Here is a 26,648-nt window from a genome sequence, read left to right on the forward strand (position 1 = left end):
AAGGAGATCTTCTGGACTTCTTCCTTGGGGAGTTTCAGGTGGACCTCTATGAAGGACTTAACAATGTTCTCCGGGACTTCCCCTGCCTCTTCTGGAATCCCTGCGAACACTAGATTGTCCCTCATGCTCCTCGCCTGAAGATCCAGGAGGGTTTCCTTGATGGATCGGTTTTCCTCAGAGAGACGGGCGGTGTCGTGGCCCAAGATCTTCACGGTCTCTCTGAGGGCCTGGTTCTCCGCTGCGAGCTCCTGCACCTGCTGTTGGCTGAACTCCAGAGACTCTCGCAGACCTTGGAATTCCTTATGGAGGATCTCCAGCAGATTTAAACGGCAATCAAGGCTGGAGAGCCTTTTATCAATTGAATCCAGGATATCACTCATGTTGCTGCCTGGGGAGGAGGCAGCCCCCGGGGAGTCTTCGGGACGGTTGCGTTTGGTGGACGGAGTGGCGGTGTTGGATTTCTTCATGAGGCAGGTATTGAAACACTCGTCGATGTAATTCTCCAGATCCTCCAGGTCCTCCAGGTCATCCAGGCTGGCAAATGCTTGACAAACTTTTTCAGATTTTTATTTTTTAAACTTTCTGGATTATTTAAATATGGCGGTGTAATTAAATAAATCAAAAATGTTTGTTCACAACTTACGCGCCGCCAAGTAAACTCACCACACTCCTCTCGTCGGCTCTCGCGATACTACAGCATCACGTCGACGCTCAGCTTTCTGATAGACAGGCTGAAGACAGTCAAGATCGACAAACACACATCAAGGCCCATCCCAGTGAGCACACACATTTACTTCCATTTGGAAGTGCCAGTGCTCCGTGTTCAGAAAGTAGCTCAACAATTTGCCAGGGTACTTACAGAATGCTAATAAGCCTTGAACAAATCATAGAATAATTGTGCAAAATGAGAGAAGTTTTTGTATGCAAACCGTTCTCCTTCCATTTGCATTTTTTTAAAGTCAGTCATAATTATGTAGATGTTTGCAAAATGAATAAAAAAATCTCTAGGAACTATCACTGACTTTGCTTGACTGATACTGCTTAGATGCTCTGATGCAAATAAAAAAAAAAATATATATATAAAAAGTATGCTTATGAGGTTTTTCCTCTTTGAAAGCCATTTTAGGAAAAGTACCAGCAAGATTAGTAGTTTTAAATGCTTTTTAATAACTTTGAAGGAGGTTTACTTTAGGTTTTTTTGTTTGAGAAAACCTCCCTCTGTTTTAAAGCAATACATTACATGTTTCAGTCAAAAAAGTTTAAAATATTTGTGGCTATAAAATCGAATTCTTTTCAAGCATATTAGATCCCCTCAGCTCACATTTTAGCACCTCCCATTCCTAAAATATGGCATTTCTTACAATACTTCCCAATAGCACACAAGTAATATTGGGTCATGATTATATTTTTTCACTTTTTTCAGTGCTCTGGATGCAATTTTTTGACACAATCCTGCAGCAAATCGTGACCAGATCCATGTAGGATGACAAAAGCAAAAAGAAGAAGCAATCAGTTTTACTTGAGATTCTTTGTCTCATACAAGTTGGTGTAAACCATGCACCTCGATGTCAATCCATTTTTTTCAATTTTACATTTCAGTGGTTTAAATAGAAATTTAAAAATTGTCTTATTTTATTTCACTCTTTACAATGTACCACTGGTTTAATTTTAACCAATGGTGTTACTCTGAAAAAAAAAAACATTTTATAAAACAACAGCTAAGTAGATACCTATTTGGAAAATTTCTTAGCAAGTTGTGGTATTAGCTTAAATAGCAGTGGAAAACAATAAAAAAGAAGCTTTTTTGGTACCACAAAGAAAGAAGAATATATTTCACTCTTTCACTATCACTTTAAAAAAGTATTAAAGAGCCAATAAAACATGTTTTTGAAAATAAAATGTTTTTTTTCCTTAATCAAAGAAGAAGTCTTTAATTTATATATTTTTTTAAACCTGAGTTATAGGAGCCTCAACAACTGCAACTTGTTAGTAGACCACATGACACTGTCTGATCCTAACCCTAAAAACATGGTTTGTGAATCATCACAGTGAATTATCAAAACACAGCAAAAGTAACTTCTGTTTTTCCCAACAATTGGAGTTGAAATTCCATCATCTGGATATATAGAAAACGCTGCAGAAGTTCCCTTTTCTTTGTTTTAAATTGCGCTTTTGTTTTCCATGCTGCTGGACTTTAACAAGTATGTGAATGGTAACAAATCTATTTAAAACACATGCTCACTGGTGTCTTCAATAAGCTGTGTTCAGCTCACTTGTTTAGAGACCACATTGTTTTGTTGCAGGTGATTTCATTATTATTTGGTATTTCTAAGCAGACTCTGGAGCAAAAGCCTTTGCTTTTCCCTCAGTTCCTGTAGAGTTCCAAGGTTTTCAGCCAGCTGGTACATGGCCAAGTTGGTGCATGCAGCCTGATAACAGACAACATCATTCATTAACCCAGGTGACAGACAAACTTAGTAAATGTCAATCCTAAGGGTTTTCTTTCTGTTTTTAATCTATACTCACACTGATTTAAAAATATGCTTCCTCTCATTAAAAACCTCAATATTTAAAGACCCTCTCCAATCATCTTTTAATCTATTGTAAAAGTGTCCCCAGTGGTCTTTTAGTTACGATTATGGTGTTTTGAGGGAAAATCCAAAGACTTGTGTCATTTTGTGGAATAGTTTCTGCAGAGCGGGAGTAGTGCGTTAGAAAATTTTCTCTGAGTTGTGGGCGGAACTGTTGGTATGGAGCAAGGCTGCCCTTGCTTCCAGAGATCCTTCTGGTACATGCACTCCCACAACCTGTTTACAGCCCCTCAAACCCCCAACATTACATTACCCGTGCAACATAAATGGCATGCAATATTGAAGCTATTCAGTTTTACAGGTTTTAGCCAGATGCCAGCTTGAACGAGAAAAACAAAGACGTAGGCATAATCGTCTACAAGTGGATGCATCAGAATGGAGGGGAGCAGGGAGCTTGTGGCCCGTCCAGAATTACAAATATGATCCTTTTCAAAATGCATTTTTCTTGTTTGAGAATCCAAATCAGTAAAGGTTGACAAATAAGCACTGGAAAAAAAACATCTGAACATTAGTGAATTAATTAACAAGTGGGATTACTTCATATTTTAATTTGGCAAACAGATTTGGGACTAGCCCTGCAACAGACCTGTCCAGGGTGTATACCAGCTTGCCAACAGCAGCTGGGTGGGCTCCAGAAACCCTACGACCCCATGAGATTTGAAAGATGGATGGATGGATTTGGTGATAAAATCAATTAGAAACAAACCAAAGACAGAACTGGACATTTTACAGAATAGGAAATATGAGTTGTCTTTGATATCTATGTTTGAAATTTTAAATTGAAATTAATTTGTTTTGGATTTAAAGTCCCTCTCTAACTACATTTTTATCCATTGTGAAAACTTTCCAGTTTTTTTTGTTTTTTTTTAATTATGATTATGTATTTTTTAGCCAAAATGAAATAGCCTGTGTCCTTTTTTTAAGAACATTTTCTGCAGAATAGCAGAAGTTCATCAGAAATTTACCTCTTACTTACACTTATGTGTGCCTTAAATGTTCACTACAACCTGTCGCCCACAGCATGCATCAGAAAAAAAAGTTTTGACGCTTTTGCCTTATGGGCTCACCGGGTGGTCTACAATCTTAAACTTTTATGAGGGCCACTTGTTGACCACTGTACATATTTGCCCATTTTTCACCTGCAGACAGCGCATAAAGGCAGTTTTGACTAGGGCTTAAAATGGGGCTGCCCCTGTCTACCACCCTTTACAGGAACACATAACCCAAAAACCCTCATGTGTTAACCCCCATTCGGGTGCATGTGACTAAGGCACGATGTGTATTTTAAACACAGATGCCTGAATATTATCCACAAAGCAAAATAAAAATTAATTCATACATATTAGGTTTACACCGATTTGCCTTCATTTCTTTTTGTATTTGTCTATTTGTCTAATTCATGTCAAAAAAAGGAACTGAAGAGAAGACCTGACGAATACTTCATATGACTGAAATTACCTAAGCTTCAAACCATACACCCTGAAGTACTGGCTGATAATGGAGGTGCCCTTTAATGAGAAACTCTAGTGATTGTAAGTGGTTGTATTAAGAAAAGCAAAGACGGATTGAAAAGTCAAGGGTCACCCCTCCTCACCTCTTTAGACTTTGTTTTGCTTTAACACTGTGGTACACAGTGTTGGTGGTGCTGTTCGCATGATGTTTCGACATCAAAAAAGATTCACTTTTTGTTCTTCCTTTAATGGGGGACCTGGAGAAAACATACTAAAGAAAAGAATGTTATGGTAGTGTGAGGTGCTAATACTGTTGAAGAATAATGATGTTTTTGGTTGCTAAGGAACAGTCTGACAGATTGTCAGAATAAACAGAAGCAGAAAGAAGGATCAATGTTAAAAATCCCTTTTAGGAATCTTGTTAAGTCATAAAGAATTTGCAAAGAAAAAGAAAAGAAAATACTTATATTTAAAAAAATCACTAAAGACAAAAGGACCATGTTTCAAAAAGCACAGTAACAACTCAAAGCAGCAAACGCTTTTCTGTGCAAAACTGATGTACGGTCTAAGATACTGTGTGGATTAAAAAGGCTTGAAGACCCATTCCAATGAAAATTGTGTTTTTTTGGTTTAACATGTTCTTGTAGCATTTTTCTCATGATGGAGGACAACAGACAATAGTTCAAGATCTGAGTATTTCTTTATTCAAATCATGATGGATTGGGAGGACATGTAAACCCATTGTTGAAAAAGCTCTCATTTGTGATGCACCAACTGAAATAGGAGAGCCAAAGTCTCCCTGCTCTGCTCCATTCTGATGCATCCACTTGCAGACAAATGGATACGATTATGTCTTCACTTTCGTCGTCTTAGTTACCGTCTGGCTCAAAACTGTATGAATGGATAGCTCCAATCTTGCTTGTCATTTTTGTTGTATCACTAATGTTAGCTTGGGGTTGTAAGGGGCTACAAGCTAGCAGGAGAGAGTGTAAACAAAGATGGGATGGGACATGAGCGGAGGGTTCGTTCTAACAATCCCACCGACTGCAGCATTTTCATGGGGCCAGTAAGGATCCAGTGGAACGCCGAGAAGATGATCAAACTTGACTATCTAGAGGAAGTAAAAGTCGAAACAAGGTTCCCGTAGGTGAACCTGCGGAAGCATCATTACCGGCATTACTGATCATTACTAAAGGTGCACGCACCATACGGCAAGTGTGCTTGTACCTTACAGTATCCTTATGAATGTTTCACAGTACTGCAAATCACACCTGCGCTCCTCTTAAGATAAACACATCCCCTTCACCGCTGGTCCAACTTTTCTTCACACTTACCAATCCAACAGCATCCACTTATTTAATCAACATCATTTAGTATCAAGCATAAACAAAGCATTCAATTGCACATTCCAATTTCATTCATTTCAATTATCTTTCTAGTCCTTTGCCAGTTTAAGTCTGGAGGTCCTATTGTGACAAGCTCAGATCAGCTCCTCAAGCTCAAGTAATAATACATTTCACTTCCAAGAATTTGTTAATTGTAAGTGAACAGCCTCTGAGCCTTATAGGTTAAATATACTATATATCCACTTAGGGCATTTTCACAAATAACTTCAAATCTAACCACAAGAAATGTCTAGCAAACTTCCATAGTCATAATGACAGTGAGATGCAAATTTGTTACTAAAATCTATTCATAACATCAAAGAATACTAATTTGATGATGTATAGCACAATCAAATTTTTCTTCTGCATGTTTTATAGAGAAATTGCTCTGCTTGCCATCAAGACGGTGCAAAATCCGATTGTACAGTAAGTGCAAATAAGGACAAGCTTGATACTTTTTAAAGCAAAATGTGTTTTGAACACAAATGTGTTGTATAATCTCTCATCCCCTGAAGGGATGTGCCTGTTTGACACATCACTTCATACCAGCCGGTTTTGACAGGCTGGGCATTGGTGTTCAAACTGAAGTCAGAAGATGTTTACACTGATCTGTGCAGACCTGCTGCTCCTGCTGGTATGTCAGTGAAGGGAATGGACAGTCATAAATAAATACACAAATAAATAAATAAAAATATTGGTCAATTATTCTAAAAGTCTTCATGAAAGAAAAATCCACAAATCCACTGCTGTTAATTTCTATACCAGACACTTATCAATGGTATGTTTGTGTTTTGAAGTTTTATTCCAAAATGTTAAGTAAAAGACATTAGGTACATTTATCGCTAGTAATTCTGGTACTTTCTGTGTGTGTGGTGTGAAACAAACTTCAGTGTCAGCTACTGCAAACCAGTGAATTGTTGCAAAGCCACATACAATGTAGCAAAAAACCACCACAATTGTCTTCATCTGGAAGTCCCCCAAAGTGTATTGACTATTTGATAAAGGTGGGCTTCTTAGTACACAATATAATTTATCTTTTGGCATCACCGTGGTCTACATCATTGTTACTGTCTATTAACAGAGGAGTTCTAAAGATTTTCAAAAATGTCCAATGAATAATTGTGTGTCAGACATTTAAAGCCCAATCATTCTTTGCAGAGAGCTTGTGACATGCTGTTGTATATTTGACGTCACTTCTCCTAGCTTTTTCCAACTACAGTTTGCAACCCTTGTGCTATCCTAGGCACTTTGACATTGGGAGTTGGGTCATCTGGACCCACAAGACAGTGCTCTGAACCTTTTTTCTTCAATGATTTGTGATCTTCACTGGTGTCCATGGATTACATGAAATCTTTCCACCTTTATCCACCTTTGTCATGGTATGGAGAACACGTCAATTTAAGGATGGGGTCATCTAAGATAGCACAAGGGATAATCTGCCCCTTATTCACAATGATTTGAATAAGGAAATACTCAGAAATCCAATATTGAACTAAATTTTCATTGTATATGTCCTCCATCATGAGAAAAATGCTACTAGAATATGTAAAACAACAAAAACATAATTTTCTTCGAAGTGGGTCTTCATTAACAATCCTGAGGAAATTATTTTAAAGAATGATCTGGAGTCTTCCATGAAAATAGCTTTTTTAACCAAAAAATGTTTTATGGGGCTGCACGGTGGGGCAGTGGTTAGCGCTCTTACCTCACAGCAAGAATCCCCTGGTTCAAGTCCCAGCTGGGGGGTTTGCATGTTCTCCCCGTGCATGCGTGGGTTTTCTCCGGGGACTCCAGCTTCCTCCCACCGTCCAAAAACATGCTTCATAGGCTAATTGGTCACTCTAAATTGTGTGAATGTGAGTGTGTGTGATACCTGTGACCCTGCGACAGACTGGCAACCTGTCCAGGGTGTCCCTGCCTTCACCCATAAGTGGCCAGGACAGGCTCCAGCAGCCCCGTGACCCTGAAAGGGATAAACAGAAGAAAATGAATGAAAACGTTTTACAATTATTGCCTGGAACTTACAAAACAGCCCACGCAAACAGACTGAGACTGAGCTTCCAGTGTTTGTCTAGGTTAAATAAATTATCTTTTATGTCTACAAGACATTATTATCATCTTCCATTTGAGATGCTGTAGTTAATATGCACTATTTAAAATAAAATAAAAATAAAAAACAAGTCTTTCTCCAGCCTTGCAGTCTTTCACACAACAACCAATGAAATGAATAAACAGTAAAAGCTAAACAGAGATTTGCACTTGCATGTGCTTCTGTTAGCAAAAAAACCTAAGATTTGGCATGAAACTGAATGTTAAAGACTCTACCGTTGTAAATCAGATGACAGTGAGAGGTAGAGGGGTTTTTTTTTCGATAACTTGTGAAAAGTTATCAAAAGCAAGCTGAAAGATTCTTCAACAAAAAATGTTTTCTGGTTAAAAAGTAGATGCAACAGTTGCCCTTAGTATGGGTGGAGGAAACCAAGCACTAATTATGGCATTTCGTTACAACATCAATTTTTATCATCCCTGTATTTAGGTATGGAGATACCATGGATTTGTCCATGGTAATTATGCAGTAAGGACTGAGATGCAGATCAGGTCACCACTCATGCAGAAAAGCATGAAGGTATTGGCTAAACAATTAATGATTAGAAATAAAAATGAACAGAAACATTGATCAGATCATGCTAAAAAATGGGGGGGGGGGGGGGGGTAAATATAGATTGTAATGAGGTTCATGAAAAATCACAAGTAAAATGTATTAATTAAATGGTAACAGTAAAAACCAACAATTTGATCAACTTAAACTTGGAAAAAACATACAGGCAAAGCAGACAAAATGTGTTCTTCAGATTTCAAAGTTTCAGCTAGAAGAAATTGTTCTCATCATCAGTGTAGGTTATTCAGTTCCAAACGGCTGATGGGAGAAGCTCCTCGGACAAGCAGTAAAACATCTTTAAGCTCAAACAACATGACAAGAACAACTAGGGATAAATTGCTTTATCATAAAGAACAGGAAAGAACTGTGGAGGCTTTAGATCTGTTACAATAGTTAAAAGCCTTACAAAAAATAAGCATACAAGCTCTGTGAATGTTGAAACTCTTTGAAATATTGGTTTTTCACGCATCAATTACCTCTTTTTTTCAGGAAAAAAAAACAGGGGGAATTTGAGGTTTATATAGCATGTAGACAGAAATTTTGGACTTGCACTTGAGATTTGGACCTGAGTTGCACATTGTCCCTAGTGGTTATAGGCTGGCGTGAGTGTTTTGCAGCAGACGTGTGTATAAATGTGTGTATAAATGGGTGAATGGAACTTTGACTGTAAAGCGCATTGGGACTTCGAGGAAGGTAGAAAAGCGCTATACAAGTAAAAGCCGCTTACCATTTATGTTTTATTGAGACTTGACTTGAGGCTTAATCTGAAGGATTTAAGACTTGAGGTTTGGCACTTGTGAACAATGTTCATTTGTCAGCTCTTATTTTTTATCCCCAAGAGATCACTGTCAGGTCTAACCACAATAATTCTTTTGTATTGGGATTGTAGAAGCACCAAATGCAATTGTGTTTTAAAGTTTTTTTTAAGCAGTTTCATAATTTGTAAATTGTCTTTTATTATAACTAAAAGTTCAACAACTTGAACTTCAATGCAAAGGTTTCTTTGTCACGGTGTATCAAGACGACCCAGATGCAGGACTAGACAAAAAGGTTGAGGGAAGATCCAGAGTTCTTTTAATAACAAAACAGCACTCTTGGTGGGGGAAAAACTCCACAAACATAACAGCCTCAACAACAGCATGACTCAGGCAAGGAAGCCAGGATAACAGACTGAACTAAGGCAACACTCCGACAAAGAGAGCAGAAACGAAGACACTTAAATAGAGCTCAAACAAGTTAACCTAAAGTGCAGGCAGCTGTGCGCCCCTCATGACAGTCACAGGAGAGGGGGCGGAGCCCTTCAGAAGAACCCACAGCCAACTTGTACACAAGACACAACAGGTAAAACAAAACTGAAGATTGTGACATTCTTTCATCAGCAAAAAGAAACTTGTAAGGTTCTTTCACTATATGACCAAGTGAGAGCTTAAGGGCAAAAAAACATGTTGGAGTAATCAAATATCTTTTAAAACACAATAAAGCAAGGAACATTTTTTTAATTTTATCATTAAATATTTTCACTACAGGGTTGTGATCAAAAATGTAATTCCAAAGCTCGTTGTCATTCTTATTTTTAATGATCAGAAGTAGTAAAGTAATAGTGTTATTTGTGAATTGTGATATATACAAAATAGAAAAATAGAAAAAAATAAAGTATGTTCATTTAAAACACAATTTTCTGCATCAAAAATAATCCATTCATTCCAACTAACGAACCAAACGTATTAAGGTTCAAAACCCTGCAACTTCAAAAGAAATTAATCTTCATGCATGTATCTACTTACCCATCAGTTGTTTCTCCAATGCAAGTGTAAAAATGTTGTGGTTTTTTACAGCTGCCTTAGAAACAAAGGGCTGACTCTGCAGGGTTAGGGTTGGTAATCCTGTCACATGCTGATTGATTCAGATTCATTTGAAGGACATGGCTTGCCTCATCAGGTACAAGTTCAAGACTGTGTGACCGCTGAGTCTGAGTTGTATTTTAAAGAAAAGCTGATGCATACTCTGAGCCCAGACACAGGCATTTGCATGCACACCAACCACTCACACCAACCTCCCAATGCTAAGACTGACTGACTAGTACAAACAAGAAGAAATTTTCCATTTGCCTAACACTGTAGCCTGCTTTGATTTCCTCAGTGAGTTTCATATCTTTATGCAGCCCACTGCAATGAATGCCTTGAGGTAGAGCTTTTAATTAGATGGCAAAGATGAGTGAGGTTCTCCAAAGTGGTGACAGCCAGGTTGGAAGACTGTCAATAATTGCCTTGTTCTAGTTTGATTTTTTACATGAAATTTAAGTCTAAGCAATTATCTAAATGTGATTTTTAACCCATAGTTTCAAATATAGTTGAAGACCAAATATAGGGACAATTTAGAGTTGCCAATTGACCTATGAAGCCATTGACTTCAAAGTCCGTATTACTAAACTGCTTCCAAGCTTAACAAATGTATTAATTGATTTTGTTAACAGTTTATTGAATGTTTTGCAGTACCTCATCTAAAGTGTGGAATGCTTTTGCCACAAACAACCACAAAGCATAAAGCTTGACGCTAGCATCATAGCTAATAAGGATAAAGTAATAGCATCTATCCTGAGTGAAACACTCATTGCAAATCCCATCACCAGGACACAGTTCCCTGGATTCAATGCCATCTTGCTTCCCAGTCCACTGGAAAGTTGCACAAGCCAGTAATTTTTAAAGACCAAAGGCAATAAACCTACGAGCCATGCTAAAGCTAACACACTAACTACCGACCGGTACAGAATCAAAGATGGGCGGGGCTTTTTTGTCACCTGTGTGAAAGCTTAGAGAAAGTCTAAGAGGCCATTCAATTGGCTGAAAGAGAGCATGCCTGTTTTGCTGATGAATTTGATTGACAGATTCATTAGCCAATGGTAAATTAGTGGATCCGCCCATATATATACACATATATACATGTGTATATATATATATATATATATATATATATATATATATATATATATATATATATATATATATATATATATATATATATATATATATATATATAAAGCCAATATAATGATGGTTTTTGAGACCTGCATTTAGGACTTTGAATACTAGTTGACAACTAGTTCTCTGGTTGGTTAAAAAAACACATTGTGTCAAGCATACCTTGTAAATGCCAACTTTTTCATCAACTTGTGATTAACTGTTGGAAAAATCTGATGAATGATTATAATGTTGTGTGACCTTTTTTAACATTAGTTTTATACACATTTTTTGTCATGAGTGTTTTACCTAAAAAAAAAAAAACTTGGTAGTTTTCAATAGGCATTTAGAGGACAGGTTTTGGTCAAGATTAATAAAGTTCAGCTTTTAGTGCACCAAATGAAGCTGTTTGTGTCTACTCATGTTTTACAAAGAAGCCACTAAGAGTAGCAGATTAAACTTTGCTGGTAAATTTTATTGCTTTAGCCATTCTCAAAAAAAAAAAAAAAAGAAAACCTCCATTGGAGGTTTTGTAGATTCCACAATGGTAAGTTTAAATTGTATTAAATAAAATGGACATGTTTTGTCTTTTAGTATTAAGGATAGTTATAAAAAGATTACATTATCAGATTTTTACTTTACCCCTTTGCTGTTCCTCTTTTACATCACTCTTTAAAATGTTTACTTGCAAAATAGGTGACATTTCAAACATATGATTTATGGGCAAATTAGCTATATTGAAACTGCATGAAATCTGTGTTAGATTTTGACAGTTATTTGCTCAAAATGTAAAAATGCTCTAATACTACATGAAATATAATTTAGGTCATTTGCAGAGGTTGATATTTATTGCGAAAAACTTTTTATCCAGGTTGAATTTTATTGTTTTAAGTTACATTCCTAACAAAACTTCCCAACAGGTTTAGGCCCACCAGTTCTTTCTAAGATTTTTCCCTACCAAGGACATGATCAGTTGGTAAGCTTATTCCCTGAGGAGGAATTTAATGACCTGGCTTCAACTTGGGAAGGTACAGCTGGTCGTTGCCTCTCAACTTGAGAACCCCTTCTCAAGTAGATTTGTTCTTTCAGGGTGGATAGATCTCAACAGTGCACTATAACTCAGACTCGTGGCGAGGTAATGTTTCATGTCCCAGGAGCCAGTTTTCACAGCCAATGATTGGAACAATAAAGCCTTTATTTTTTATTGCAGTTTGATCCCCAATGCATGTTTTAAAACAGTCAGGTTTTCTGCTCTAAGTTCCTTAATGTAAAAAAAATAACTAATGTCATTTGTTCAGGTCATGTATTGTTGTGTTTACCCAGCCAAAGCCCCACAAGGTTTCATTCATAAGTTTATCCATAGTGGTTTCTGTTTCAGTAAATTCGTAAATTATTAATTATTACATTTTACTCATAAGCTTTCAATTGGGGCTGTGCTGTGGACATGTAGTTAGCACTGTCACCTCACAGGATGATGGGTTCAAATCCCAACTAGGTCCTTTCTGTACGGAGTTTTCCGGTTCTCCTCATGCGTGTGGTTTCCTCAGGCACTCTGGCTTCCTCCCACAGTCCTAAAACTGTGACTACGACGCCTCTTAGAAGTGTGTGTGTGTGTGTGCGTCTATGTGTGGTTCCTGCGTTTGACTGGGAAACTGTCCATGGTGTACCCCACTAAGCCCTTGAGTAGCTGGTATGGGCTCCAGTAACCTCTGTGACCCTGCAAAACATGCACAAATGGATAGCCTTTCTAAAAAATGAGCATGTTTTTCTCAAAAGCCAAGTAAAAAAAATAGAAATAATAAATCAGATACAGAGATTTTCTTTAGAAATAAACAGGCTGAATACAATTCTAAAACTGATAAAAGCCTGTTAGACATGTTATCAAAAAGACCTCCAGCTGCTAAAAAGTGAATGGGTTCCTGTGGTGGATGCAACAAAAAGCCGTAGTTCTCAGACTCACAATGTGCTTTACAGCATCTATACTTTATCACAGCTCTCTATTCTTTGCTTTTGCTAGTGGTTGTTGGTGAATGGCACTTAACACCTTCAGGAGTTGAGACATAGATCATAACAGAAAAACCATGGCTATTTTCTTTATTTCTCTTCAGAATTAATTACTCTGTAGATACAGGAAAAAACTCACCTGAATTATCTATTTGTGTTTGACCAAACAGGTGATGAGCCAAGATCTGAACTAGATAAGAGACAGAGATCATGAATTCATATTGGGCTAAATTTGAATTCATGTTGGGTATGAGGTGGTGTTTTGACTGAGAGGAACAGATATGAACACCAACACAAGCCCCCCTCCGCCCCTTCCTCATATTAATCCACAGAGCTGGTGCATGACTCGAATTGCAACATTGTACAAGGTGCCTTTATTAAACAGCTTGTTACTCATTCAAAACAATTAGGACTGTACATCACAAACGTGGTATCCTGGCAACTGAAAATGGCAGTGCAGATATATAGAGTTGGGAAGAGAGACAGGCAAATGCAGGCTGCCATAACAGGTTCTTGAATGTAACTTTTTTTACTATTGACATGTTTATTTATGCGGCATCACAGTTGTCTGCAGTGATGTTTGGATATACTGAGTTTGTGATGAGGCAATTTGTCCAGGTTCCAAGCAGAGCTGCCACTGCGTGGTTAACCCTTAGGCAGTCATAAAGTCACACAACGCTACAGGGACCTGCAACAAAAGATAATTTTGACAGTGGCTTGAGGGCTTTTTACAGCATAAACTCTGCCATACTAGTATGTGTATGTGCAGGCTGTGCTTTTTCCGTTTTAAACAGGAGCTCGCAAATACAATATCATAAGCAGCAAAAGAGAATAGACTTCTTTCTTTTCTTTTTCTTTCTTTTTGATGGAGTCTGGGTGTGACAATCACAAGTAATTAGGCAGAACATTTCAACAAACAGTCTGTATTTTCCTCTGTAGTGTCAAGTTAAAAATGCACACACAGACTATTCTGTACAACTTCAGATGCTTTTGTGAACCCTCACCCGTACAGTTCAAGAAGTGACAGGGAAACAGCACATCTGGCTGAAAAACACATAAAGTGGAGAGATGCTAGAGCATTTAATTCACTGCAGCTTCAGTTTTCTTGAACAGCTGACCTTAATATATACACTTCCCTTTCTCCTTAAGGCTAAATAACACTATATGTTCATGAATTAATAATGATATTAGAGGCAGCACAAATGGATGGCATGCTAATGAAATGAAAGAAGAGGTGCATGACAGACAACATTATTTGGCCATTATTTAGATTATTCTTGTGTTCTGACCTTTAACAAAGGGTTAAAATAGATTAGATTTATATTAGAAGGTTAATGGACAGTGTTTTTATTGCTAAACTAAATGAAAGCACATTAAAATTGACACCCACAGATGTAGCGGCGCACATGCTCTCAACGTGCGCTCAGGCACATGCAAATGGCCTCACGCACATACCACTTTTAGACTCACACCATTAGCCACAGCAGGTTTTAAAGTGGCAGTTTAGGATGACTTGTCAGCCACGCTGCTGCCCCCACCTTGCCACAACATAGTCTGCCAGGCCAGTAACAGCTAGAGCAGCGACACTCTATGCTAACAACTAAGCAGAACATAAGGTGACATTGACACAGTCACTGCACCAGCTCTCCACTTCTGCCCATGACGTCAGTGCCCTTCAAGGAGCAACACATGGGCTAGTTAAATCATGTGACTGGCCATCCACATCCCCGTCAGCTGTAGCTCGCCTACTGGTATACTGGGAAGTGTGATGCATGATGCATTGCATACCATATGCGCAGAAAAGATGAGAGACGATAGCTGTCAGGGAACGAGAGAGAATGAAGATTATTGTCATAGAACCTGGAGGACAGTACTCTGGCTTTACGCCTTCAGTCATGAAACACCCATAAAGCATAAAGAGATAAGGCTGCAAAGCGTTTAAAACACCTGGTTATGAATGGTCATCCACGACCTAAAAGTCCCAAGAGAAACGAGAGAGGAGGAAGAGTGCGGTTAGGAAAAAGGAATCACAAGTAAAATCCTGTTATAATAAATATAAAAGGATCTTGAGGACAAGAAAAGGGCGGAAAAGACGAAGTGTGATATAAAAAGATGGTAAAGACCTCCTGTGCAGGGGGAAGTGGAGCAATAAAGAGAGTGTGAAATCAATAACGGGTTCACAAAAGAGGTTAATTGAAAGCATGAGCAAGGACAAAAAATTTAAATGAAATGATATTGTATGTATTTTTTTGTCTGCACCAATGTTTGTCACAGATATCTTTGTAAACATTGTCACATGGATGTGACAGAATTGTTCTATCAACAGAGGGCAAGCTGTGCTGAAACCAAGTAAAAGGAACTTTACTTTATGATATGAAAATAGACTTTATTCACTAAAATTCAATGTCATTTTAATCTTTCTTTTCCTTTCACCTACATCTGTTTAAGTCAAGTGCAATGTCAAAGCTAATTGACCTGCAAAGCTGCTTTCACAAACAGCTGCAATGGGGGGGCAAGGCCGAGCTGCTACCATGTTTGTCAATAAAACCGCATTAAAATGAACACATCATAATTACTGCCTTTATTATCCTTCAAGATCTAGGACAGAGGCGTCTATTCGTAATTGGCTGCCTAACTGCCCCATATGGGATGGATAATAGAATAATTGTCCTTGTCTGTGAGCTGACATGTTACCAGAGTCAGATCACAGTTTGTTACTAAAACAATTACTTCAAGGTAGTCCCAAACCAACGTTTTCTTATTGGCAAATAATGGCTCAGTATGTGGAATGTTGCAGAGATGATTAACAAAGTTCTGTTTTTACTCAGTCAAATGGGAAAAGAGTAGCACCTATTTATTACCGTGTTGACAGCCTAAGAAATGGTAAACACCAGAACCCGGGCTATTCATGGACGCCTATGCACAATATCAATAAAACTCAATCCTCTCATACATTTAATAAACAAGCAAAAGTGGATGCTTTCAGATGTGGCGTTCAATCTCACCACAGATATAAGCTGCTTGAGCAGATTTGATTTATTCAGCATCTTAACTTTGAGAGTGGTTGTGGCTTAATTTCCGCACTCCTGTCGCCCCACACGAAAAAAAGAGAAGAGATTAGGAGACTAATGCTTTTAGAACAAAGTGAGCCGGCTGGTCTGCTAGGAGTTTTGACACAATGCCGCTTTAAATCTGCAGAAATGAAGAGCTTACAGAGGTAAGGATGTAGTAATTCTCTCATCTCCCAAAGGATTTAAAACTCCTCATGATGGAGGACAAAATGAATCTTTGATTAATAGTTTGGACAGGACTATGTGCAGATGTACAAAACACCATCCTAATCTCTTTGTCTAATGTGTTACTCCCCAGACTTTTTTCTTCACCCGTGTACAGAACAGCATGAAAAGGCACAATGGATTGGCAAATGTTTGAAGATAGATTGTTTTGGAAGCCAGCTGTGAAACCGTGATGAGGTCCTGAATAAGATGCGAAGTTGGATCAGACCCTAAAGCTGGCCAAAAAAAAATGTGAAATCCCAGATCTTCTTCAGCTTCTATTAAGATTAGATTTGAGTTTTCAGATATTGAGTGTTCTTTCCTTTCCTTACTTCAAACACAATCTTCCTTTAAAGTTTTATCTTCAGGCATTGACATTTTAAGTAGGGATTTTTCTTGTTACATTTTTATTCCTCCTCTATTCATTATTATTTCTATGACCTTGTCCAAGATTACAGTGTATTTTCATGGAAAAAAGTCAAATATACTTGCAAATGACTTCTGTTTATAGGAGCTTTAGATGGTCTTTTTATACTATCAAATACAAATGAGAAAAAAAACATGTTTGACAGCAGTTTTTATCGTCAAACAGGGCTGTGTAAAAATTACGTGTGTAGAGAAATTACTATCATTTTCGTCACATTGATGATGTTAAAAGGACATTTTAGTTGTCTGATTTAAACTCTAATTTATTCTAATTGTGAAGCTCTGCTGCTCCTGAAAACATGGGCCAGCAGGGAGTTGAAGTATTTTCTTTCTCTGTGTGCCTATATTCATCATTGATTAGCTTGATGAAACCTGGTGTGAAGGGTAGCAAAAATGACTCATCAATATCTTTACTAACAACGCTTCCTTCTGTTCATTTTCATTATTTAATTTCTCAGTAGAACTCACTCCCTTTTCTCCATACTCTCTTTTCCTCTCAGACCTCTTGCTCTGAGTGCATCATACTGTGCAGCTACAGACTCTTCTGACTTTTGGTTTTGCAATTTTTACAAGGCTTAGAAATCTGCAAATATTTTATTTGTTTGCTTGGTTTGGTGGCTAGTTTGTCACTAGTGCAATGTTTTGATGTCCTTTTCATTATTTGGCACAGGTTAAAATGAAACAGTTTTCAGTATCTGCTGACTTTATTTGAAAAGGCAGAGATGGTTTGCGTTTTAGTGCACACAAAGGTGAAGCAAATGCATGGGCATGTGATGGAGGCTCATCAACTCAGTGATAATCTAATTACCACTCTTGACTAAGATGTATGAAGCTACGTTACAAAAAGCACATCTTTGTGACTTAATTTGTTTAGTAGGAGCCACGCAAATTGTTCAGCATATGAATTTTAATGCAAGTCAACTAGCTAAAGCTGTGCAAAAACAGTCTATTAAACAGTTCTTGGCATGCAGGCATGTTGACAAACTCAAAATGAGTGGAAAACAAAAGAAGAGACAGACTGAGTGACATTACCGTCTGAAAGATTTGATTAAAGGCAAAGCGGAATGAAAATTTCAGAGCTTTTGGAAAGCGATGATGGATGTTTTGGCTGCCAGTGACTGATACCATTACCTAGAAATTGCTAATGTATCTGCCAAGTAAAGACATTTATTCAGTTTCTTTCTAATAATGGATTTTAAGAGAAAGGATTCACCAACACTGATGGATGTGAAATGCTATTTGTCTTACGTCATTTGCATGTATCAGAGGAGCCTACAAGAAAATCAATGCTGAATGTGAAGATGCATTGAAACCATGGCTGTTTTGCTCACGGGAGACAGTATTTTTATAACCTATGACCTCTGCAAATCGATGGCTGTACGTCGTCTCCCCAAGATATGCACTCCATACTTGTAATCTGACAGCTGAAGGCCCCGATGGTCTAATAATTGGATTTTTTTTTCTTAATAAATTGTAACCTGGTGAGGTCATTTTAATCAATTCTTGTAATTACAAATTACAAATCACTGCGAGCCCATAGAGCTTTCTAACTGCTGTAAAACTGTTCCAGGGCAGTGAATCAGTCACACATCATCCTTCTCACAATGCAAAAGTAAAGCTTTTGACAAATTTTTTATACATTATAGATATCTAATTAGATCATTTGTGGTCATTAATTAATTTAAACATAACAAAATCTAAAATGCTTATGTTAAGTAGCATTGTAAAGCAATAGTTTTAAGATGTGATTTAGGATAATCTAAATAAAATCTGTTCTACATGTCAGAATAAAAAACATTTAATAACACAGCTATCTAAAGGTATAGGGGATAATCACATTGGACATCAAACTAAAAGGTAATGTTTGTAATTGATTGTAAAAACCATTATTTCCCAATTACCATTTCCTGATGCTAATGTAGCCTACCTTGTCTAATGTATGAGTGTTAATGTATTAGAGTGAATATATTGTGCTACATTCATACTAGGCTTGAAAATGTGCGTTCAATCAACCCCTTCCAAAGAAAAGTCTTTGAATGTGTGTGTTATGGGCTTCCGTGTCCAAAACTCTCACATTTGTGTGTTGCTACGCTAATTTTTTAAGTATGTTTTTGAGCTCTACATACAAAACTCTTATCCATTGAAGGTGCATTGAAAGTTGAACCAGTTGACCAATGAGCAATCAGGGACTCAGATTTGGTAGTGACATTTGGGTAGTGTCCTTTTCAAAACACAGAAATGCCAACCATTTGAAAATTGATAAGGCAGAGAAATGTATAAATGCAGTTTGTACCCAGCTTGAACTATATACCACCAAGTATTTTATAAATATTAGAATAGGGCTGTGAAGGAAAAATCCTGGAGCAAGATTCACGAGATTTGCACCATTTCGACATTTTGCAACAAGCCTCTTTCAAGTCTGAGTACATGTGCTAATATTGGTACTAAAGGTCCAGTGTGAACACCGCATGCTAAAACCAGGTTCAAGATACCCATTTAGGAATGATACTTGAATAGGTATCACCTGCCTGGTGGGTATGTACTATCAGAGTTAGACGTGGTAAGTAAATTTAAGCTGTTGTGAGTAATGTCTTAAATATTTTTGCATGACAAGCTAACAGCTAGCAGAAGATAGATTGTTGCCCTTTCGATAGTTTTCACAAAATGTTCTAGTCTAGCAAAAGCCAAATAGGTATTGCACACAATGATAAAAAAAATCACTTGCATTTATTTTAATTTGTTTGAAGAGACTGAAGTTTTTCTGCTGGTGCTAAAAATGGATCCCAAAACATGAAACCTGAAAGTTTTTCTCACATTTTTTTTTTTCGATTATTAGGTGGCAATTACTCTGATGTAATCCTCTATCATGGATTGTTGAGTTTTATTTCTTTACGGAGGGAAATACTTCATAAGTTTTTGTTTACCATGTTGTGGTGTTCATCTTTTTTTATACATACTTTTTTAAAAACACACAAAAATTCTACTTGGCATAAAAACAATGCAAGGCTCAATCTCAATCTCCCTTGCAGCTCTCTGATAGTCTACTACAGGTGTGATACAGCACAACATACAATCCCTACTACTAGTGAGAACAATATAATGATATGGACAATAACAACAGGACTCCTTAAGATACTATACTATAACAATACAAACAATACCGTAACTATGGAACCAAAAGCTCGGGACAAAGATAAGTCAGTCAGTTATTGGAGTTGCATAAAGGTCTGATCATAAAAGGGATATCTAAGAAATACCACTAGACTTATAATAGTGGAGGCACTGAAAACTGTGCCTCCACTATTATAACAAATGTTTACAAGACTTACAGCCCTTGATGCCCACCTGGAGAGGTACACTTGAGAAATAGTGTAATGGAGGTTAAACTGCATGATTTCCACTAAACCATAGACGGTGTACTTTTATGGCAGTCTAACAACACAGCACGGACAAAGTCAAAATCCGGGAGAATCCTCATCTGCCTCTTTACAACATGGAAGCTTCTATCAGGCATCATAGAAGCTCATATCAACTGTCAACTGTCAACTACCGCTGCACCACGGCCACCCCTTAATTCCACTGTATGGAATTACAATTGTGCTTTGATGAGCTGTTTTTAGATATATTCATCCATTTTTAAACCTACTTTATTCCAAGTCAAGCTCACTGGATTGCTGGAGCTTATCCAGCTACTGAAGGGTGAAGGTGGGGTACACTCTGAATAGGGGCAATGTGGGCGGTTGCCCAGGGCGCATTCTTGTAGGGGGCGCAAACAAAAAACATTGCCAGTCTTTTTTCCTCCCGCAGTTTTTCTTTTTTTTTTATATATATATAACTTTATTTATTGAACATTTTTTGTATTATCCCCCCCACAGTTTTTCTAGACTAAAATCGCCCACTTCCACCAAAGTTAATGTATCAACATACTGCTTTAATGACATTATTTGTCACTCTCTCTGAAGAATACGCTGGAGGAGCGCGCTTGAGGGAAACCAACTCGTAACTTTAGAGGATGTAAGCAGGTAGAGAGGAAAAGGAGGTAGAAAGGTGGGGGAGCGGCTTAGACTCACCACTCATGATTCCAGACCCCACAACAAACTAACTGATGCTTTCTAATAAATAAATACATACATCTTTTTTTTTCATTTATAAATTTAATATTCTATATTGGTTTTATTGGATTTTTCGAAAAGTGAAAGAAGAAAATAAGTGAATTTGTTCCCATCCTCTCACTCATCTTGAATGTGGGTGTTTGACAGACAGTCCTTAGGGTAACACCTGAAGCTGCAACCCCAAACTGGGCGAAAGAAGGGTACCACTCTGAATCGGACCCCTGTCAATCTTAGCTTCTATATTCGTACATACCTTTTTATTATTATAGAAAAAAAATATTACAAGAAGGAGGACCACAGCAGCTGGTGATCCAGAGATACTAGACTGATGTGTGTAATCATCTCCGCTGAGGTGAGTTATTCAACAGTTTTGCCAGTGGAGCTTGATAGGTCTTTTGGGAAATGAGCTCCTCTGCCTTTCTATGTTCTCTTGTAATGGGTGAGGTAAATGGCCTATGATGGATACTAGTTAGTCCAGTGTCCTTCAGTGTCCTCACTACTTCCATCTCTTTGTATGCTTACCCCAAATAGCAAAGGATTACCTGATGCTTTTATTTGATATTTGCAGCTATTTGTGTTTAAAACATAGACCATTATGCTATTACTAAAGGTTTTTAGATATTTTCAGTCAAAATGCAGACGAGGTTTGCTGAAATGATAAACCTTCTCAACACTAAGTTTGTTCTCAGACAGGTATTGAGGCACGGACACCATAATTTGAGGTTCCTAGAAACTGGCTCAAACCTGGGTGGTAGAGGTGATTCTAAGTGATTCCACCTTGAAGTAAAAATGTGCAGCGCAGGTCTGATAGGTAGCAAAGATATGACAAGGAAGTTAGACAAGGACATTGTGAGTGTGCAAGTTCCTGCAAAGATTCAAGTCAACAGAAACTCATTCCCTTGCTAATTCTCTCTAGCCCTGATCTACTAAAGGTTTACACATTTGAAAACATTTGAAACCTTGATGGTATATGCATAAAAACTAGACCTCAATTTACTAATTAGGTGCATATAGGATTCATCTTTTATATCGGGTAAATGAAAAAGAAATTTTTTGTGAATTGGTTTTTGGTGAATATTCTAGTGTGTTAGTTTCTGCCATAATGCTAAAAAAATATATAATAATAAAAAGAGAAGTAGATACAAGTAGATAAAAACAGCACAAGCAATGGGATTAATTAAAACTACAAGTTTGCGGACAATGTGTTTTACTAAAATGTTGCATATCTGAAAGACGGGTTCCAACTGGCACAGCTTTTCCACAAATCATTGCAGTCTTTCTGTCAAGGAGGTGTAGTAGACACCAGAAAAGGCGATGAAAAGAGCAGATCTTTGGAATGCCAGAAACAAATATGGGATCGTTGAGACATTTTGCATATTTAGCATTGCAATCTAGAAGTTTCTGGTTGAGTTAAATGCTCTTGTGGAACCAGCCATGGTGATTTAAGCTAATATTAATTATGTCTTTCCATTTTACCCGTTTTGCCATTGTTACCTAGATGTTTCTTTTGGGTGCAGTGCGCACCCCTTCTTTAACGTTCCTGCTCTTTTCTCTCTCTCCAAGCTCTGGCTACTGCACACTGCGGCAGATGACATTGAACGGCCCCATCGCAGCCTGCACCCCATTTTTGATCCCTCTTGTGGGGGCAATATTGTCCATCATCACGCAGACACAGGCTGACCAACTGACGAGTGCTTTACAATGGCCTGAGTGCCCCATCTTAGCACTCATGTCACAGAAAAGTGCACACTTCTACCAAATATATGTCAGTCCATCTTTAAGTGCTTCATTTTGTTTTATTAGTTCCAGAATCTTTCTGCTCCATGTGTTACATGTGTCACTGATTTATGCAAACCATAGCTTACAGAAAATCTTAATTTTGATGCTGATGTTTACACCACTTAATCATTGCGCAATCAGCATTAGTTAATGACTTGCAAACCCCAAACATGTGCAACCTGCATGTGCATCCAATTTTGCACTTTTTTTAGGGATCCTGTAATTCAGGCTCTTAGCGTCCTTCTGGTCTGCAAGACATGCCGTTTCTCTTCACTGGTTTTTTTTTTTACAACTTTGTTTATTTCTCCCTTTCTCCCTCTTTAATCCCTTTACAGAATTTAACTGCATTTTGTCTGTTATTGTCCTTCTCATAACCACCAGTCATTTCTCCCTTTTTTTTCTACTGCTCTATCTCCTTCATTTTTTAACTGACAGAAACCCATTTTAGATGAAGTGTCCTTTTGCGTCACGTACCTTTCTCATCAGGGTGAATGTGTTTTTTTTCTTCACATATCCTACAAGGCCCTCTTAACCTTAGATTTATTGTCAGGGTGGAGGCACAAGTTGACTGCTTTCTCTGTTTGATGTATTTTCATTGATGCTCCAACACTCTGGCGTGAAGAGATGAGCTTTTACTATCGATAAAACAGACTTTTGTTGGTGCAGACATATAGGTAGATCAGTAGCATCTTCAAACGTGTTTAGACTTAAGTTAAACAGTTTATGTTAAATGGAGGCCTTGCTCTGCAGCAAACAAAGATGGCGTAATCATTTATGAATTTCCTGCGGCTTTCTCACGTTTTACTGACACAACAACTACATGCAAGGAAAAACAGGTACACGTGATAATGACATGACGCTTCATTAAGGGAGGAGAAAATGATACTGCACAATAAAACAGAATACCCGCTAGAACATTTATTCATTGGCTTGCACCAGAATTATTTGCTGTGTGTGCCCAAGAAGTTGTACAGTTAATTTAATTCTGAGTACAGTTGAAGAAAGAAATGAATACTCACAACAAATTTCTCTGTTCTTTCTCTCAAGGGTGTCAATGGCTGCTCCATCCACGGGTCTGTTAGGATTCATACTGATACATGCTGCCACTGCCACCAATCTTCCTTTTTGCACGAACAAAGACAGGTAAGAGTGGAGAAGTTACCATGGCAACCCCGTGTTGTTTCCACTGCTCCAAGTCATTTTTACCAGGATTTTTTTTTATTTCATTCATGTATGACAGCATGTCAGGAAAGAAAAAAAAATTTAGACAGTAGAAAGTTGGACACATTGAATATTGTATATTTGTCTTTAAAAAAGTGGGAAACGTGGTGCATTTTAAATTTGCTTATGCTGTTATTTAGACAGCACAGGGCTTATCTTTCTAGAGTTCACTCTTTCCTTGACTCCTCAATATTTTGATGACATTTTTTAAAACTTCGGTTGTTGTTTTTTCTTTTTCTTTTTTTAAACTTTCATGTATATAAAAAAAAAAGATATAATAACAATATGTATTGTTCAGGACCACATGTCAGTTTAAACTAAAAATAGAGGGCTAACAAGCTACAAGATTTTCGCCTTTGAGGTTGCCAGGCGATTAAATAGTTCTGCTGTTTTTGTAGTCTTCTCACAAACCCAGCTCAAGATGTTTTGTGCTAAAATCTTTTCAAAATAATTTTGAAAAAATTTCAACGACAGTTACTTTCTTCTTACTTTTACGTTATTTTTTCTTTGTTTTATTGTATTATTTTTTAATAATGCATTTAATTATTGCTGTAATGAATTAGATATATTTGTGTGATTTTTTTGTTGTTATATTGTGTACAATCAATGCCTGAAATAAACCAAACATTAAAAAGAAAAAAAAACCTCACTGTTTTTTGTTTTTTTTTGTAATCAGTGAAAACTTCCATCCAGGTATGCTTTTGTAAGATGCACAGATTTTTTTTCTTTTTTCAAGTTTAATTCCTATAAAAATGCATGTAAAAACATTATATAAGTGATGCTTTTATTTTTTTACTGTGTTACAAATCAGTTACAACCAGCAATGTCTTCATTTAAACACAGTGCAGCTCTCTTTACTTCAACAATTTTCTGTTTTTACCATTTTGTTTGTTTGTGTCCTGGATACTCCTCTTGGCCCTTGTTACACATCTCCTTTTGCAACACTCTACCCCATGTCTCATCATCTCCTGCCTTTTTCAACTGTCTTCCTCATATCCATTTGATGGCTTTGTCCTTCACCTTGCCCTCTACTAAGGAGAGGATCAATAGAGGCAGTGTGAGGCCAGGCATCCTTCTTACAAGGATTTCCTCTTCCTCTAGGATTTGGTTGCATGAGTATGTTCATATTTTAGCACATAGGCAGCTTGTGTAGTAATTCTATGCGAGCTAATTTGGGAACAAAATAGAAATACTTTCTTTCATTGATTTGATGAAAAGATCTACTTTGGTGAAAACTTTTCATTTGTGTCATTTTTGTTTTCTGTTCCCTATATTTTCATTGGCTTTATTGCATCATTTCCTTAACCACATAAAACATCACTGAGTTCAACTGACACTGCATATTAAGAACAGTTCAAACGGAAAAAAATCAAGAAGACATTCTTTACCATGATACAAAAAAATGATTGGACTAAAAGAAAAGTGACTAAATCTCTCATCCCAAAGCATGTATATTATCCTTTGGTTGGACATACAACAAGTGTTTTTTTTTGGTTTCTTTGTTGTTGTTTGTTTGTACTCTCTGTGAAATAAGTCAAAAATTACATATTAATGATCTTTTTAAAATAGTTTGGTGTTAATAGTTTCTTTCAGTGCTACCGCGTTTACAATAAGTTTCTATTTTTTGATCATCACAGCTTTTCCTGTTAATCCTACAACACAGTGTTTTAAGAGTTGTGTTTTTACCAAGTCGTACCACCTAAATGTCTGCAACCAATTTTGGGGCTGTCATCAAAAGCTATTTCAACTTTACAGCTTCTCTTGCACTTCCCAGGCATATAGATTTGCACGCAATCGAGCACAAAGAACTCACTCACGTCTCTTCTCTGTTCAGATCTTTGCACAGGCCTCCTGTGGCTGCTTGCTTACTGCGTCCTGCTAAAGAACAGCAACTGGTGGTTCCTGCACCGCTCTGCAAAAGATCACAAGCCAGCTTTTAAGCTCTGTGACACATTGATTGTGCTTTCTAACTCTGGACACACCACTGCCTCACTCATAAAAGGTGCTTAAGACTCGCTGTGAATTAAAAAAAATTAGAAAGAATAAAACTACTTGTCTGTTGACTCTCCTTCGAATGAGGCATCTTTTCTGGGGTGTTTAATCCAGAGTGTGGTGACTGACTCCGTTTTTGCTTGTCTACCTCATTTGTAAGTCACTGGATAAAAGTGTGTGCTACTTGTTGCTGCTACTTGTCAAGCTTCGATGAGGAAGAACATAAAATTGCAGGAAACTGGATTGGATGGCAGGACCTTAAAAACTTTAGTTAGTAAACTTAAACATGAGCAAAGCGTGAAACATGAGAGAAACAAAAAGGGTGATAACAGCAGCTGACCTGACAAGGCTGAACTGGAAAATAAAACGCCAAGGAGGATAAACCTAAATGAAGACAGCTGTGGATAATTAGCAAATGGAACCAGAAAAGACTGTGGCTGGGGGAACAACAAGCTTCAAATCACATCGCAACATGAAGCAAAAAGCCATAACTAAAAAACAAAGGCAAAATCTCCACACTAATACCACAACTACACTGTAAAAGCCAGTACAGTATTTTCTTTGAACTACAAGGTTATTTAGAAAAATAGCCCCAAAACTGCACTAAAAAACTATTTAAAAAATTATAATTTCTATGCAAAAGAAAAATATTCATTTGATTACTATACTTTGATATGAATAGTAGTCTTTGAAGAATTAGCTTTCCTAACACAATCCTATTTAATTCATGGATTTACTCATTCATTTAAAGAAAAAAACTTCACCAATTGAAGGAAACCATACTGAGGATGTGTGA

At 37.3% G+C, this 26,648-nt stretch overlaps 1 protein-coding gene across 8 annotated transcripts; it reads right to left on the bottom strand.

Moving 5' to 3' along the window:
• Nucleotides 1-1,208: 1,208 nt before the first annotated feature.
• LOC144990958 (uncharacterized) lies at nucleotides 1,209-26,213 on the bottom strand. Of its 8 annotated transcripts, none has more exons than XR_013654842.1 (9): nucleotides 25,913-26,213; nucleotides 25,678-25,772; nucleotides 23,659-23,760; nucleotides 13,187-13,232; nucleotides 12,507-12,760; nucleotides 7,301-7,390; nucleotides 7,133-7,221; nucleotides 4,186-4,313; nucleotides 1,209-2,429 (listed from the first exon to the last, which is right to left on the bottom strand). XR_013654842.1 is itself a non-coding variant. In XM_078944364.1 (9 exons), exons 4-9 carry the CDS (start codon nucleotides 23,120-23,122, stop codon nucleotides 2,366-2,368), a joined length of 426 nt encoding a protein of 141 aa, XP_078800490.1. In that variant the 5' UTR covers nucleotides 23,123-23,274; nucleotides 23,659-23,760; nucleotides 25,678-25,772; nucleotides 25,913-26,213; the 3' UTR covers nucleotides 1,209-2,365. The 8 variants fall into 8 exon arrangements, 5 of the variants coding, with proteins under 5 accessions (XP_078800490.1, XP_078800487.1, XP_078800488.1 ...); XM_078944364.1 differs by lacking the exon at nucleotides 12,507-12,760 and adding an exon at nucleotides 23,114-23,274; XR_013654841.1 differs by having other exon boundaries at nucleotides 7,133-7,390.
• Between the last annotated feature and the right edge of the window lie 435 nt (nucleotides 26,214-26,648).

Source organism: Oryzias latipes, chromosome 3, assembly GCF_053564925.1.
Source record: "Oryzias latipes strain Hd-rR chromosome 3, Olatipes_Hd-rR_3.1".
Classification (NCBI taxonomy): domain Eukaryota; kingdom Metazoa; phylum Chordata; class Actinopteri; order Beloniformes; family Adrianichthyidae; genus Oryzias; species Oryzias latipes.

Excerpts from the sequence above, each read along its gene's own strand:
- LOC144990958 (XM_078944361.1), bottom strand. The coding sequence starts at position 23,706 with ATGGAGCAGCCATTGACACCCTTGAGAGAAAGAACAGAGAAATTTGTT. Across the intron at positions 13,233-23,658 it reads AAAGAACAGAGAAATTTGTT|ATCTTGGCTCATCACCTGTT; the intron begins GTGAGTATTCAT and ends TATCTAGTTCAG. Across the intron at positions 2,430-4,185 it reads GCAAAACAAAGTCTAAAGAG|GCTGCATGCACCAACTTGGC; the intron begins GTGAGGAGGGGT and ends GTCTGTTATCAG.